Here is a 16,821-nt window from a genome sequence, read left to right as displayed (position 1 = left end):
ATTTGGCGCCAGCTGCTCCTATTTGCCTGATTGATTCCCCTTTCTATTTATACCCAGTACTCCAATCACTCCTTGTCAGTCCGTCAGCAAACCTCCGCATACGCAAGTAAGGCACTTTGACTCTGGCTCCCGTCGGTCCCATCTTCATCTGTTTCATACTAGTCTGTTCCTGATTTACCTTTTGTCTCTGGCTATCGACCCATTTTGTCCATTTGACCACACTCTGATCTCCCGCTCCGGCTAACGACCCGTTTTTGACCACCGACCACGTTCTGATCTCCTGCTCCGGCTATCGACCCTTTTTTGCCTCTGACCACGCTCCGATCTTCCGTCCCGGCGAATCACTTCCGCCCCGGCCAATCACTTCCGCATTCCGATCACGCTCCAATCCCGTGAGCTCCTTGCTCCCACTGTCCAGGGAGCACTGCATCGCTGGCGTTTGTTTCCTCGACATCCCAATAAACTTTTGTGTGAAACGTTACGCGATTGGGTCTACCATTTGTTCTGGTTCTGACAATTTATAAACTGTATTAAAGCGACACTGTGTAATATTTGGAGAGTAAACATTTGCACTTGTATCGTACTGAAAAAAAAGCAAATGTATATTTTTAAGAATAAAATTTAGCAATGCATAACCTCAGTTGTTGTGCCAATATCCTGAGGTTTTTTTTTGGAAGAAAAAACACGAAATTGGTTCTATTGTTAAGAGACTGTGTTGTCCTTACGACAACTGTTTTTATTAAATAAATGAGTTATTGTGTTTGCGTTGAAAATGATAGTGTAATAATATAACTTCTGGGTTTTCTTTGTCACTTTCTGCTCTTTAATCTAGTAGTCATCAGTAGTAACACACAGGCTGACAGGACAAGTGCATGTTCTAATCTGTCTACATCCATGTTGAAGGATTAACAAGGCAATTCCATGTTTATATGATGGATACACAACTATATCTATAGTTTTGACCGCTGTTATGTTCATGTACTATATTTTGTTGAACTTATTGGCACATGGACTCAATGCATTCTAATGTACTTTGCAGTTTTCACCATTCGGAGAAGGTTTTGACCACTTGATGCCGTAATATTGTGTGGTGCAACCAAAAACAAGTGCTACAAAGCACAAGAAAGAAAACAATTACGGAGACTTAAAGTGACTAAAACGCAACATTTCACTTTTCCTTCTTTACCCCATTTTTTTAAGGGTGGATAATTATGTCAGCCCCATTTAGGTGAGACTAGTATTATGTAAAATAAATGTTCAATTGTTGAAATTACGAGTATTTTAAAAAATGCATTATTTGATGATAGTTCCTGTATTTTTTATTATTATTTAAATCAATATTATTAATGAATGTAGTTTGTACAACTGGGATGCACTAAATAATACACACTGTCCCCTAAAAGATGTGTTTGTCTTTTTAATGTTACCACAACAAAAATATTCATAAAAAATAATTAATGACAATACAGTACAAATATGGAGATTCTTTTTGTTTTTGTTTTGTTGTTTGATCAATAACTCCATTTACATAATTCTGTGTTGAATCTAATAAATGTTTCAGTATTTCTTAAATATGTAGGGTAGTATTTATTTTAATTATGGTCCTATTTACGATAGTATTCCACTTTTTCCACAAAACTGATTACATTTTCAGGTATTAAGATTAAAAAAAATACATTCACATAATTTATATAAATTCAAAGTATAGTATAATAGGACAGCACGGCAGCTGAGTGGTTAGTGCGTCCGCGTAACAGTTCTGAGGCCATGAGTTAGAATCCAGCTACCAGAATTCCTTTGCAGAGGTTGCATCTTCTCCCCGTGCTTGTGTTGGTTTCCTCTGGGTACTGCGGTTTCCTCCCACATTCCAAAAACATGGATGTCAGGTTAAGTGGCCGATCCAAATTCAGTTCTAGGTGTGAATGAGCGTGTGAGTCGTCTGTCTCTGTGTGCCCTATGACTGGTTGGCAATCAGTTCAGGGTGTCCCCCTGTCCACTGCCTGAAGATAGCTGGGGTGGGCTCCAGCACTACCGTGACATTACTAAGGATAAGTGGTGCAGATAAAGGATGGATGAATTATATAATAGTGTATTTTTATAGCAGATCCCATTGACTTTTACTTCCTGCTCACACTCAGGTGAACCCCGCCCTCCACCTGAAAGTCGATTGGCCACCTGACCTCGTCCTTTCCTGTGATTGGTCTTTCCTGTTAATATACTTGAGCTCAGGTAAAACACAAGACAGGTAAAGGCAGCGCGGAACATTTTGCAGGACTTAACCGTGTCGCTTCTTGAAGCAGCGGTAATTATAACTCCCCTCCCCCAACATAATACATGTGTTTTTAAAAAACGAGAATTCAAACTGAAGGGAACGTTTTTGAAATGGCAGCGAGTGTCGGGCCGGTCATGAATCAGCCGCAGGGGAGCGACGAGCGGGTTGTGTTCACGCAGCTAAAGCCGGTGAGGATGTCTGGAGCGGCGGAAGGCGCCGAGGACTTATCTGTGTTTGAGGACGCTAAACCCGGGGTGAGAATCTTGGCAGACACGCTGAAGTGAACCCGTGCTCCGCATTTGTTTGTTTTACGTTTTATACCAATATGCTACGTGCTGTGTGCTCATAGCTCATTTGTGCGGGGCAACGTCCTGCTTGTACACCTGACGTCTTGAATTGTGTAATAGACCAGGGGTTCTCAACTGGTGGGTCGGGACCCAAAAGTGGGCCGACGACCCTTTTTCCACATTTGCTTCACAGATATAATGCTAAAATAAGAAAAAACACAAATAATGGTCCGTTTACACCCCTTTAACAGTAGATGGCTATAATTTGCTGCAAATGCGAGTCGACACCCGCCATTTCACACCGCAGTCAAAGAGGGACAGAGTTTGTTTACACATGTTGAGCATGGTCAAACTTTGATACAGTGGAGTATATTTGCGAGTTTGATATTATTATCTTGAAGCCAAAGCTGTTGTGTATGTAGTCGGGTTGCAGTCGGATTCAGAGACAGGCACGGACGGTACAGTCATAGAGTGTTTACTCCACTTCTTCTTCGGTAGTTCTCTAGCACAAGTACAAGGCTGCGCATAAGTATACAGTGACACCGCAGGAAGGGGAGTGTATTACACGACACCACAAAAGCCACTGAAGTGAAGCGTTTTGGATTTCATTAAAAAATATATGTATTATTTGCCCACTAGGTGTTGCTGTTGTTGTTGTTGTTGTTAGATCGCTTCAAGTCGTCTAAAGATGATCTTTAGGAACGACATGGAACGCTTCGGTTGTGTTACGAGTTCCGCGAATTCGGATCCAACTGCCCATCGTTGACGGTCCGCGATGAAGGCGGGGCAATCGACCCATAGGAGGTGTTGCTGTATTGTTCAGTGCAAATTATAAGAGTGCTGAAAAGCACAAGGAACAATAAAAACTACAGAGACTCAAAGTGTCCAAACCGACAATAATATTGGCTCCCTCTAGGTGAGGCTTATGTTATGTCAAATAAATGCACATTTCCCAGCGTATGAGTAGTTAAAAATGCATGTTTATATGTATTACATGCATTTTAGTAGGAAGTTTTCTGACAACTAAATAATTCACACTGTTTCTCTAAAGGGAGTACTATTACTTGAATTTGTTTTTGGCTTGCTCGCCATTTTGTTTTTTTAAACACACACAAATCCATCTCTTGTTTAAGCTGTACAACTTTTTAATCCAAAAATGAATTATTATTATTATTACATATTTTTTCTTGACCAAGGTCACAGCTTCTAATTAGGGCGTTAGCAGTCTTTCTTGGAATTGAACACAATGAATATTTAAGGCTGAAATATTGTTAGCCATGTCATCACATGATTGGTTAGTTAATTTATGTAAAAGATAATTGCTTCCTGTGGAATTGGTGAGGAATTATCCTAACACTAGGGGTGGGCGATACTGGGATTTTTCATATTTCTCTGATCCTAGTAAATACAAGTTAATATTGATCGATACTGATCCTTTACCAATTATTTTTGCCTGGAAATGTCTCAATCGTTGAATATTATACCATTTAACCTTGCGTTAGCTTATGATTAAAATAAACACAGCACAAATATTTTAGGCACTAATGTTTTCTTTTTTTAATTAAGTAACTACAAGAAAACTTTAAAGGAAGTGTGTGTTTTTAGCACAGGGTCTCCGCGGTTCCTTGAAAAGTCTTAAAACGCATTGAATTAATTATTCTAAAAGCCTTAAAGCTTTAGAAACCCTGTCTTAGTGGTATAAACTCTACTATTAAACGGGCACTTAAAAATACATAGGTCTAAAATTTTGCTTTGATTTGCTATAACATGAGCCTCACCCAGAGGAAGCTGACATCATTGTCAGCCATCTTGCTGCTCCAGGCACGCAAAAAAACTCAAAAAGGCTGGGCAAAAAAATGAAAAGAAACATGGTGAATGTTGGTCATTTTAAGTCTTCATTGTTTGTATTCTTCCTTGTGATTTCTAGCAATCATTTTCTGTTACACAGTAAAGCGACATCTAGGGGTCAAATACTTCACACTGTTCCTTTAACAATATAAAAAGTAAATATAGATAGCTCTATTGTAACTGTTTCAGAACAAGAGTCAAGAGAGTCAAACCAAAAAACATATGAATAATGCCAAATCTGTATAACAATGTAAAAGACAACTGAAATACCTTACGTTGCACAATATTTTTAAACTAAAGTAAGCAATGCCAAGAAGGAGTAAAAATTGATCCATGCCAAGTACTCGCTTGGTATCGATATCAATTTGGATCGATCTTCCCCTCCTTGACACAAATTTCACAAGTGGCAAGATTAATTGATTGGCTGGTAGTAATTCTTAAGACTTGTTCCATTTATGCTGTTTTTATTCTTGCGAGATATCTAAACAGAGTATTTGTACGTAACTGAAAGTAAAGGGGGTAAACTTTTGCAGTAGTGATGTGCGGTGAGTTGTCTGGTGAGGCACATTCTGATTTACTATTAAGTTATCGTACATCTTATTCATCATGTGATTGGTAGAGCAAGAAAGTATTATATAAACTGTAACATAAAAAAATATTTTATTGTTTTACAAAAATTATTTTAATCATCCATCCACCGCTAATTCTCAGTAGGGATGCGGGGGTGCTGGAGCCCATCCCAGCTGTCTTCAGGCAGTGGGCAGGGGACACCCTGAACTGGTTGCCAGACAGTCGCAGGGCACACAAGAACAGACAACTGACTCACTCATTCACACCTTGGGACAATTTGAACTGGCCAATTAACCTGACATGCATTTTTTGGCAATGTGGGAGTAAACCGGAGTGCCCGGGAGAAACCCACACAAGCACGGGGAGAACATGCAAACTCCACACCGGAAGGTTCGATCTCATGACCTCAGAACTGTGCCGCACACACACTAACACTGCGCCGCCGTGCAGCCCTATTATAATCATTTTTGTGAGAAAAAAAAGTCCAAGCAACAAGAAAAAATTTACTGGATTGGTAGACTTGCTGTTAGCTTGCTTATAATATCATTAATTCTACTGATTGCCGCTGAGGAGTGCGCCAAACCAGAATCCTTGATCTCACTATTTCCCTCTGCAAGAGGCAAGAGAATTGCATACCTCACTCTGCATTAGCAGATGCACAGTGATACGTTACATACTAGTTGTAGTGTGTAAAATTCAGTGATTTAGAAATCCAAAAATTGTGAAGTAAAATGAGTAGTAAAAACAAGTATATTTAACAATTTTTATTTTTTTTTATATATCCATGACGACCCCCAAACCTGACTTACCTTGCTGTTCTGCAAGGATGATCGTTCATTCTTTCATCATCCAACCGCCTATACTGATGAACGTTGCAGGGTGCTGGTCTCCATCCCAGCTTTCTTTGGATAGGAGACACATTGAACTGGTTGCCATCCAATTGCAGGGTGCACAAAGACAATCGCCCAAACCTAGAGCAATTAAATCAAAACTTTCCAATCTACCTGCCATGTAAGTTTTGGCATTATGGGTTGAAACCAGAGACCCTGGACCAGAGAATCACTCAGGCACAAGGAGAACATGCATATTCAATATGGAGAAGCCAGTAGATGGGATTTAACCCTGTCTTTTTTAACTGCAAGGCGGTGATGCCTTCCAGTCCACTATGCCGCCAGAATAATCATATTGACGTTAAATCATAATTGCTTCAAAATACATCAAAAGCTATAAGCCTCAGACATGTTATTGTACAGAAAAATATAATAGTTGCTAAAAGTTATAAATTGGTTGAAAAAATAAACTAAAAAAATAAGAAAATGTTTTAAATAGACATATTCTGTTTGTTGCTAAAAAGGATTATTTTTGCATACCAGACAGTCTTGTTACTTAAGTGCCATTTTAATAGTCAATTGTCACGCTTTCATTACAACAACAAAAATCTATGCTACACGTTAATAGTGTAGTGCACAAACCAAACACAGTTGGTAGAACAGTCAAACTTTTGGCTGTTACCAATCCTAAATGTACTTAGCTTGCGGCCCAACCTCTACAACCGCTGCTAACATTGAGAGCACCAACAGTGAGCTCTCTGCTGTTGGCTGTCATATTTGATAGTTGTATGTCTTCAGTAATTGTTTAGGGGTAAGGGGGTGTGCATTTCTGATGGTTTTTGCATTAAATAGCAATCTATAGCTACAGAGGAGTACAACGCAAAGAGAACAAGCAGTGCTAGCATGAGATGTTCAAGAACCTTTTATTAGTTAAGACCCATGCAGTTCGTGCTATGGTTGCAGCACCACGTTATTGTAAGCAAATTAAGTAAAAAGTATCAAAAAAGATGTGAGTGCGGATTGTTAAGATTGTAAAAGATGTGACACATGTATATGCTGAATTTGGTCCAGACATTATATCAAGATTAAGTAAATAAGAATATCTCTGAAACACTAAAAACACCAAGTCTGACTTCTTAAGTGATCATGCTCAAGGTACAGTTGTACAACAACAACTTTAGTCAAGATGTCAACAGCCGTTAACGCCTTTGATGCTCATCTTCAATATTTATGAAAGTGTTAACTGGTGTTGTATACATGAATGCTAACATTAATAAATGTTTTTTGTCCTTTTGGGAGGAGACTTCGATGACAACTGTTGTAAAATTACAACAATGCTATTTTTTCAAAGATGACTATTGCTTAAAAAAAATGCATCAACACAATTGTTCTCATGCTGGTTGCTATAAAAAGAGGTTAAGCTTATTATTATGATTACATTTTAAAGGACTATGTAACTTTAGGCAGAAAAAAATGACAGAAGAACAAACAAAATACATTTAAGAAAAACAAATGGTATTCAGTCTTATCAAGTGTTTTAAGATGTTTTTAAAATAAAGTAAAAGATCCCGCGCTGACTATATTGATTGTGCCAGTTATTGATTGGATTGAATGACAGCAGTTATTGTAAATTTATATTCTCATCGAAAATGAATTGTAAATTTGTGGTTTAAATGCGGACTGCATTTCAAGCCCCTATAATGCCAAAACATGACCATGCACACTTATCCACATATACTTGTTCCCGTATTTCTTCATCATTTTATTCATTCAAATTGTGTACGCATTATAACAATTTTTGTGAGGGTAAAGAAAAAAAAATTTGTACGGCCCCGAGTCGGCCATTAGACCGATATCGTCTTGCCCATTTAGGCTTTAACCCGGATACTCTTGGTCACTGGTGGCAGATGACAACGTAGTTGTAGATTGCTAATATTGCGGTATTCTACTTAATCTGTCATGCCGTGAGTAAATAGGTGATGTGTTGTGTTTGTAAGGTTTATTATCGCTTAATAAGGGGAATTGCAATCAATAATAAGGGGAGCAGTTGGCCTCCTGTCGCCAACCCCATCAACTATTTATACTGACCTTAGTATTTGTTTTTTTATTTCTGTTTTTCTATTGCTCATCTTCAGCCGCATGCTACCTTGTTTGTTTTCTGTCATTCTTTCTCCTTTCTTTGTTGTTTTGAAGTGAGCGTCTCTGTCGTGACAGCAGTATGCGGTCCAACCTGTCTGAGCAGGGCCCACATCTCCATAAGCTGCCTCGGGGCACTGCCGTCAAAGGCCCACCGCCATGAGAAAGTCAAGCAGAAGGGCTGGTGGGGGATATGGTTGAGGGGAGGGCGGTTGAAACTAGGGGTTGTACAGCTTTACCTGTTACATGCACTTTTATTTGAGTTGTGATGTCTGTGTTCGTACCATGGAGTAGACACTGATCTATTAAAGATTTATTTAAGTTTGATTACTTCTTGGCAGTTTTAATTTTGATATATAATAGGCAAAACTGTTTTGCCTGGGAAAGTGGAAAACTGCCAGGTTGACTTTTTTTCCCCATATTCCGGTTTTAGAAATTGTTTGGCTTTTACTGGTGCACAGTGTGGAAGAAGGAAAAAACTGTATGACACTTTTTACTACCTCAAAAGTCGGCAAATTCCAGAAATGACTTCCATCTATGATGCCAGCCAAAAGTTTGGGTGCACGTTATACAAAGTTTTACGGTAGTATATTACCGTATTTGTGCGATGAATGATCAGTCTAAAAATATCGCTGACCACAAACGCAAAACATTGGATGCAACAGGAATCGAACCCGGGTCATCCAGGTGACATTGCAAGTCTTAACCACTAGACCACCGGTGATGGTGTTCGTTAACCTTTTCTGTACCACAGACCAGTTTAATGTCTGAATATTATTTTGTCCTAGCCCAATAATAACATTAGTGATGATAACAATGATAATAAAAATACATGCTAACAATAATAATAATATGCCTAAGCCCATTGTGTAATCACCAGACCACTAGAGATCTGAGTGCCATGATAGGCGTTCAATTTCTGTTGCATCCAATGCCAAGCAAATGAGATCAGTGATAGATGTCCACTGATAAATCATCATTGCCTGATTACTGTGATATACTGCCATAGACCTAAGTAGACCGTGCACCCAAACATTTAATTTCTGTGGATGAAAAAAAATATGTGTTTACACGATTAAATACAGTATAAGCAAAAAATTGAACCTTTTATTTTTTTGTACGGCCCCGTGTCGATCCGCGAACCAGTGGTTGCCTACCACTGATAACCATGACATACAACAAGGCATTATATTTCATCTCATTATCACACTATTTTTAGTCAAGGTACCAGAGACGGATGTTAAATAATGAAGGAAACAGACATTAAATAAGTACATTGCACATTTTATGTTGGTATTGTGTTCATAGTTTACGTCGTGAATAAATAATTTGAATTATGGACACACCTGTTCCAACAAAGTGTGTCACTTACAATGCTAAGTTTGACCTGAGAAAAAGTGAGAGAAAATTGTGTACAGATTTTTAAAACCCAAATTAGAGGTGCCTGATATACACGTGTGCAAATTATACACAAATACAGTACATACACTAACTGCCAAATTTTAAAAAAGGTGTTGAAAACTGGCCATAATTTAGGTTATTGGGCATTCCTGGGGAGTGACAATACCAAGCACTGATTCTTGGTGAGGAAAAAAAATAACTTTTTATTTTTTTAAAGTGCCAATGGTAATCAGGACACACCATTAGTTGGTATTTAATACTTAAATCAGCCTGTGGAAAAAAAAACTTCTTCTGTATATCATGCAAAAATGCCACTTTTTGCCAACAGTGTGACGATGCCCTTTTCTTATAAACCTAATGTCATTGCAGTAACCTAATATTTCTTTGATGGGGACGTCCCCCGCTTTCGACCCTGCCATCCGTAACTGCAGAATGAGTAACCCGTATGAAAGCCTGCACCGGATTCTTTAACCATGATATCAGACGCCGTAAGACGGCAGGGTCGGTTAATCTTTAAGCGTACGGTTACGCGTGATGATCTCGCTGATCAATACTCCGATACAGAGGCCAGGATGATTATAAATGTAATTGTGGCAGACTTTTTCTGCGATATTTTCCAATAAGTATTTATCTTCCACGACGACGTGCATTCATTTTTTGCATTTAAGCAAAGCGTCAAGGAAGGATTCCCTATGCGCACTCTCATCCCTAAAAAGGGCAGTATAGTAGGTAAAGGGACATTATTTAATGTTAACTTTTACGAATATTCATGAGTCGAGAAATTTGTATTTCTCTGACATCGCGAAATCCATGCCTAGTAGTCGGCGCCATGTTTGTCTGAAATGTTGCTGCTCCGCTGTGCTCATTTGGCACCGATTTTTGTTCGGATTACACAATATAGTGCTAAATATTACACATTGTCACTATAAGGTTTGTGTATTTATTATCTTAAACTTATATTTGAAATGAATTTTGCATTTGGAATCAGTCTGTTGTCCATTGAAGGTGTTATACTAAATCCCACAATGTAACACAGTTAGCCGTTAGCTTGAGAAGAGTATAGCAATTTGATTTAGTGTGATTGGCTATCGTGTGTATCGCTATTTTGTGTATGCCACTTCTTGAGCGACTTTGCTTTGTTTTATCTTGAGAAACAGTTACAGGTCTTGTTGTTATCATGCGTTGCTAGCAACCTTCAGGATTGGTCATGGATTTTTAGTCTCTTATTCAAAAGAATATGTTTAACTGCCTAAATAAAGCTTAAAGGATAATGCCTCAAATGGTCAGACAATCTTGAAATTCTCTAAACATTTTTGTGGAAAAAAATAATTTGCTGGGTTTTCAGGATTATGGCTAACCCCCATTGTTGCTGATCATGAAAGGCTCAAAGATTATTTTAGTGATAGCTGTGCAAATACTCTATTGGCCATCCCTAGCACCACCGATTAGTATTCTTCTCCACCATTAAAGACACATTTGGTTTGAGTGTGTTTCATACTAAAAGTGAAATTAAAGGCAAATTAGAGCTCATTTCATAATTTTTACAGGCAAATGGCCTGGCGTTGCCTCCCCGATAGAGGATTGGATTTGGCTGTTTGGAGTGGTCGGTGTTCGGAAGCTGCTGTAACCAATTTGTCCCTTTGGGTACTAGAGACCCCACTTAACCAGGCCACACGAAAGCAGTTTATCGATTTTCTTGATATTTAATGGCGGTGCCGTGACGAAAAAACAAGCCACTCACGGAGGCCTAAGTAAAACTGTTTACAGTTTAACAAGAATTAGTTCAGCCATTTGGGAGCCTATAAATCACAAACAAATTCACACACACATAAATATATATCGATTAGATGTGTTAGATTTAGATAAGATCATCAAATGTAAATTTGAATTGTATGTTACGACCAGGATTCCAGAAGAAAAAACACAATAGACATTCAAAACAGGCCTTTTTATCCCTCACTGCATCAGTAGACCATAAAATATCAGCATTGTCTCAAAGGTTTTGATGCTGACATAAAACTGATCCGGTATTCAACAAGATTGGACAAGATCGCATTTTAATGAAAGAAATAAAAGGTGTTTTCATCGGTTGAATAGCTCGTAATCGCGACTGGCTGGCATATGAAGGGGAGGAAAAAAATCCTTAACGACACGCATGCTTCTCACATAACAAACACAGAGTTCCCTCCAAACGGGTGTGTCGATGGAAGCCTATGCACAAGCCAAAAAAACACAAGCCAGAGGCATGCGAACCATCCAGTGAAACGTAAACTCCGTCACGTAAAAATAGACACAAAAGAGAAAAATGTCTGAGAAAATCGCTTGAGAAAATTGAAAGTTTTAAGAAAAAAAATATTCGGAATAAAGTTCATCGGATGTGTAAGATAATCTGACCTGGACATAAAAAAAAAATTAAAAAAAACAAATTTTCTGCACTAAAAGGTGCACCGGATTTTAAAGCGCACCCCCCAAAAAATAATTTTGTGATTTTTTTTTTTTTTTTTTTTTTTTTTTTTTTGGGGGGGGGGATTTTTTTTTTCATATTAAAGCGCCCCTGACAGGTACAATGCATGGAATTAAAATTACAGTCAGGGTTAAGTTTACACAACAGAAAATAAAGTGGAATATTTCAGTCAGAATATATCACTGATCACACTTGAATACGGGAATTGAATCTTCTGTTGAGTGCACCAGATCTTATCCACTGGACCTCTAGGGATACAGACAACTCATGAAAAGGCATTAGGTCTTAAGTCATTACAAAGCGCCCAAGATTATGAACTCAATGATGATAAAGGCATTGTGGGAAGTAATTTGGTAGTTCTAAACTGAATGAAAATGATGGCATTGTGGAAAGTAATTCTGTCGTCCTGAAATAAATAAATATATACAAAGAAACACAGGGCTGCACCAATTTGTTAAATTAGGCCTCTCAAATATTGGATAGAAAACTTGGGCTCATCCACTAGGTAGCTTTTACCGTCATTGCTTGGTGTATTACTATCTAGAAGCACTCCTGCACACATTATCCAGTTTGATTTTAAAATAACACAATCAAACAATTGGTTCCGGGTGCGTCACAGTTATAAGATTCAATGTGATCTTCAATACTTAAAGCTTTTTGTCACTTACAATGCTTAGTTTGAACTGAGAAAATGTGAAACAACATTCCCTCCTCTCTAATATATGTAGTACTGTGAATTAAAGTAGTGTGATAATGAGCGATTACCATTTCTACCCGAATTGATCCCCGTCGTCTCCATTATTTTGCAATTATGGTCAGCGATAATTAGCGACTAATCAATGTTTGCACAAAAATGGTCATGCATTTCCAATTTTGTCCATATATAAGGCACACTGGATTATAATACACACGTTCAAATCCAGGCCAATTATGGGTTTTTGGGTGCGCCTTACAGTCTGGCAAATACGGTACAGAATTAAACCAACGTTTTGAGGTTACTGAAGTATAGTAATGATTTTTATGAACAAAGTACCCAAAGGTCTACAATAAAGCTGCAAAAATATAAAAGCATCTCAGAATGTTTTTTACAACGTCTCCATGAATTCAGTTAATAATTGTAGAAGGCGGTCGCCTGATCCTGCTCTGAATCCTGGCGTCCGACGATAACAAAACCGTATGAGTCGCTTATCAGCTGCCTTTTTGACTTTATTGAATGAGAAGGGGAGTTTCCGTACTTCCGGTCCACCAAACATTTATCTTTTTATATGACCTCCAGTATGTTCAAAGCAAAGATTTGTAGTTTTATTAGACGGAACCTCAATTCCAAAAAACAGGTAATGCTTTACAGTTGCTGTTTTGGGCCCAAATCAATCAAGTATTGTGGAATTAAAAATATAGTCCAAGGATAACATTTGAATAAAACAGTCCATATGCAACAAACTTTAGATGTTTGTTGATGCATTTTACAAGGCTACCTTTGGTAAATTTGTATTAATTTGCAGTTAAAAAAAAAGAAGTCAAGTGACTTCAATTCATTAATGTTTCAACACAAAATGGCCGCCCTGCACATATGTTGCCCTTCATGGCTCAGTGGAATGCTGAGAAAACTGGTCATTGGCCTGGCGCTGTTTTTATGATCTTCCGATGGAGCATGAGATAACGAGGCTTGTTTTTGGATTATTAGTAAGACGAAATGGCTTTGCAAAGAGAGGACACAGATAGTTGGCAGAAATGGTAAGGTGCTAGGTGAAAATTATTTAAAGCGCAACCTATCCCATTGAACACAGAGGACCCACATGAATAAATAGATAAATAAATACCTACAGAAATATGCCATATAAATATGTAAGAAATTAAATCTCATAATATGTAAATATTAAAAAAATACATTGATGGTATGTATTCATTTATTTAGGCATTTTATTGTATTTATTTTTATTAAATTATTTTGGTATGTATTTTGTCATTGAATTTGTCACAACGAAATGTCATTCAAATGAGGCAGCCCAGTCACCTGAGCTTTTCAGATTGGTTGGCCTGTAATGAACATTATCTATAGGTAAAGGACAGACAGTTTGACCCACCCCCTCATTTGAATAACATGATGTTGTTACAAAATACGAGACAAAATTAATCGCCAGATAAATGAACAAATTATTGTCAATCCACAAAATACATGATGAAAATAATTACTGAGAGAAATAATTTAATTGTCTTTGCCATTGATAACAACCTAGCGAGCAAATAAATGATTCAATAAGCGACAAAATACACAACAGAACAAATGACTAAATGTTAAAATACCCCACAAGACTCATAAAAATGCATAATAAAAAAATACAGACACAAATAATTTAATTGTTTTTGCCATTGATAACAACCTAGTGAAAAAATAAATGATGAAATGGATGACAATATCTGCGACAAAATTCAAAATACAAAAATGAATGCTCTTTTCGTCATTATTTAACAAGGAAACAAAAAAAATGCCCAAAAGCATAAATATCTAAATACATTGCAGTTATGTATTTTAGATATTAGATGATTTGTTTATGTGTTTGATTATATAACATGCACAGTATTTATAGGTATTTATTCATATTTATTTCTACATATGGCAGGATCGGTCCTTAATAATTAAATAAATCTAGTGATGATTGTCCCGCTTTAACACAAATTTTCACTTTTGGTGTTGCTTACCACGCGGACACATTCATGCTACAGCAGAATGGCTATCCAACATTCCACTGTATAAGAGACATAACAGCTACAGACCTGAGGGAAAAAAATCACAGTCGAATTTTGCTTGTACAGCGTTTGATTTCGCTCGAGAGCAAGCAACCTATTCCTCAAGAGCAACATGTCTTGCATGGTTTTGAAAGTTTGTCTTCAGCTAAGGTTATCCAAAATAATAACTCATTGTAACAATCCTGGTGACAGGAATCAGCTGTATAAAAGCAGCGAAACTCCAAATCATGCAAGACATGCCGACCGGGTTTGCCCAACTCTGCTCTTGAGTGACAACTGTGGCATATCTCCTTTAGTTGTTTTTGACCAAATCATCACACTAGATGCAAGGGTAAACATGATTTGCACGTCTCCTGAAAAGGCACGGTTGTTGCGCTATCTTGCTTTGATGGGGGCCATGCAACCAAGTGGTAACGCAGATGTTCTTAACCTGGGTTCAATCAAACCCTAGGGTTCAGCGAGTCAGTCTCAGGTTAGGTAGAGCCTCTTCCGTGGAAGTCAAGACACAAACTTAACATGTCTTTACACAACGACATGTCCCTCTTCGCCATTAATAGTTGCATAATCACGTGACGTTGCTTGGCCAGTTAGTGCTGTGTACAATTTAGCCCACTCAGGAGTGATACATGTGAATCACATGGTTGAACGTCGTGTAATTACTTCCTTCATACTTCATTCAATAATACAGTATGTTGAACAAAAAAAGGGTCTGTCAAATATGTACCATGTGGATTCTCATGTTTCACGAAACAGGATGGGAGTCAGGATCGCATCTTCATGATTTACGATGCCAAGTTAAGCAACTCCAGCCTCGCAGGCTAAACTAATCACTTTGAGAAGATGCGTTTAAATGGGTAATATAAGAACATAATGCTTTCTCAGTTCAAAGTGAAGAGAGAAAGACTTGATGATAAGGCCCTTCTGTCTACTCTTAGATTTATACATTTTAACAACCAATCCTCACAGCATCACATACAGTAAAGGTGCACACATGATTGAAAAAGCAGGGCAAGCCAAACACCATTGGTGAAACATTTGTAAAGCCAGCTGCGTAAAATATGGCGAATCTGATACTCAGAACAGCAGCTGAAGGTAAATTATCCCGAATTACGCTTTCAAATGACATCATTGGTGACAGGATAAACAACATGAGAAAAGAGAAAAAAATGATTGAATTTTCTAGTAGGTTTCAGTGAATGCACATATGAAACTGGTGGGGTTGGGTAGCTTCAACAGGGTTAAGAATCACTGTGTTAATGCTAGCCACCTGATGGACTACTTTTGTGAGACTGAGTCTGATCTCTCCTTCCAGGGGCAGTTGGAGATGGATAAATACCTCTCCCAGGTCACTAGCTCGCTGCTGAGTCCTGCCATTGACCTGAGTGACAAGAAGTATCGGCGGGAGAGCGCCTCAGTGGTGGATGAGTACTTCTCCGAGGACAAACCTGGCGCCCCCTACAGCCTCAACATCAACCTTATCTTCCCTGGCTCTGGCCACCTGCGCACCGGCCTCTATCGCCACAACAAGACTCTACCTCCACCCCATATTAAGACAGAACCAGGCTTGGAGGTGCCCTGCTCCTCCGCCGGCACTCAGGCCCTACCGGACTTCACTTCAGTATTCAACGTGCCACCTGTTTTTGTCAAGCCTGACATGAGTTCAGGGAGTGTCAACCTTCCCAGCGGGTCCCAGCAGCAGCAGCAGCAACAGAGTTTGGATGCTGACCTTCACATAGGACCCACGCCCCCGCAACCTCAAGTCTACCACATGCCGGTCAACAGCACAGCAGACCTGGCTATGACTTTGTCCCATTCCGGACCCTCGGTGTCAGGTCCTCGAACCATGCTGAATCTCAGCAGCGCCAGCGGCTACATGTTAGCTGAGCACCAGTTGGGGACGCCCCACGGTTACTACCAGGCGTCCGCCGCACCACACAGTCTGCCCCCCTCTCCTCCGAACTCGCAACCAGGCAGCCCCGAGGCTCAGGCAGAGCTGCTGAGTTTAGCTAGCCAGCCACCACCCCCGTACCGACAGCATCTGGTGGGTGGGATTAAAGTGACTGGGTTGTCCCCGCATGCCATGCTGATGACACACGGCCAAGGCGTCCTGACGGGGCCTAAATATAATCGGCGAAACAACCCAGAGCTGGAGAAGAGGAGGATTCACTTCTGTGACTATCCAGGTCTTTAGTCTGCTCATGCTAACATTTCAAAGCTAGGTCTACAGCTCTGTTTACAGTGGAACTCAACATAGTTGCATGGTTG

General features: G+C 39.0%; 1 protein-coding gene across 2 annotated transcripts in view; it reads left to right on the top strand.

Moving 5' to 3' along the window:
* Positions 1-2,233: 2,233 nt before the first annotated feature.
* The window catches only part of klf5l (Kruppel like factor 5 like), a 28,778-nt gene continuing 14,190 nt past the window's right edge, over positions 2,234-16,821 (top strand). The window contains exons 1-3 of one of the 2 annotated variants that reach the window (XM_088321589.1): positions 2,241-2,302; positions 2,390-2,526; positions 15,869-16,739. In XM_088321589.1, coding sequence (XP_088177715.1) covers positions 2,407-2,526; positions 15,869-16,739 — 991 coding nt within the window. In that variant the 5' untranslated portion in view covers positions 2,241-2,302; positions 2,390-2,406. Of the gene's footprint in view, positions 2,527-15,868; positions 16,740-16,821 lie in introns of both variants that reach the window. The other variant, XM_088321588.1, reaches the window with a different exon arrangement.

Source organism: Urocampus carinirostris, chromosome 17, assembly GCF_059441175.1.
Source record: "Urocampus carinirostris isolate Australia breed hairy pipefish chromosome 17, RoL_Ucar_1.0, whole genome shotgun sequence".
In the NCBI taxonomy this organism is placed as follows: Eukaryota; Metazoa; Chordata; class Actinopteri; order Syngnathiformes; family Syngnathidae; genus Urocampus; species Urocampus carinirostris.
Note: the sequence above shows the minus strand (reverse complement) of the source record. Positions and strands in the feature narration are given on the sequence as shown.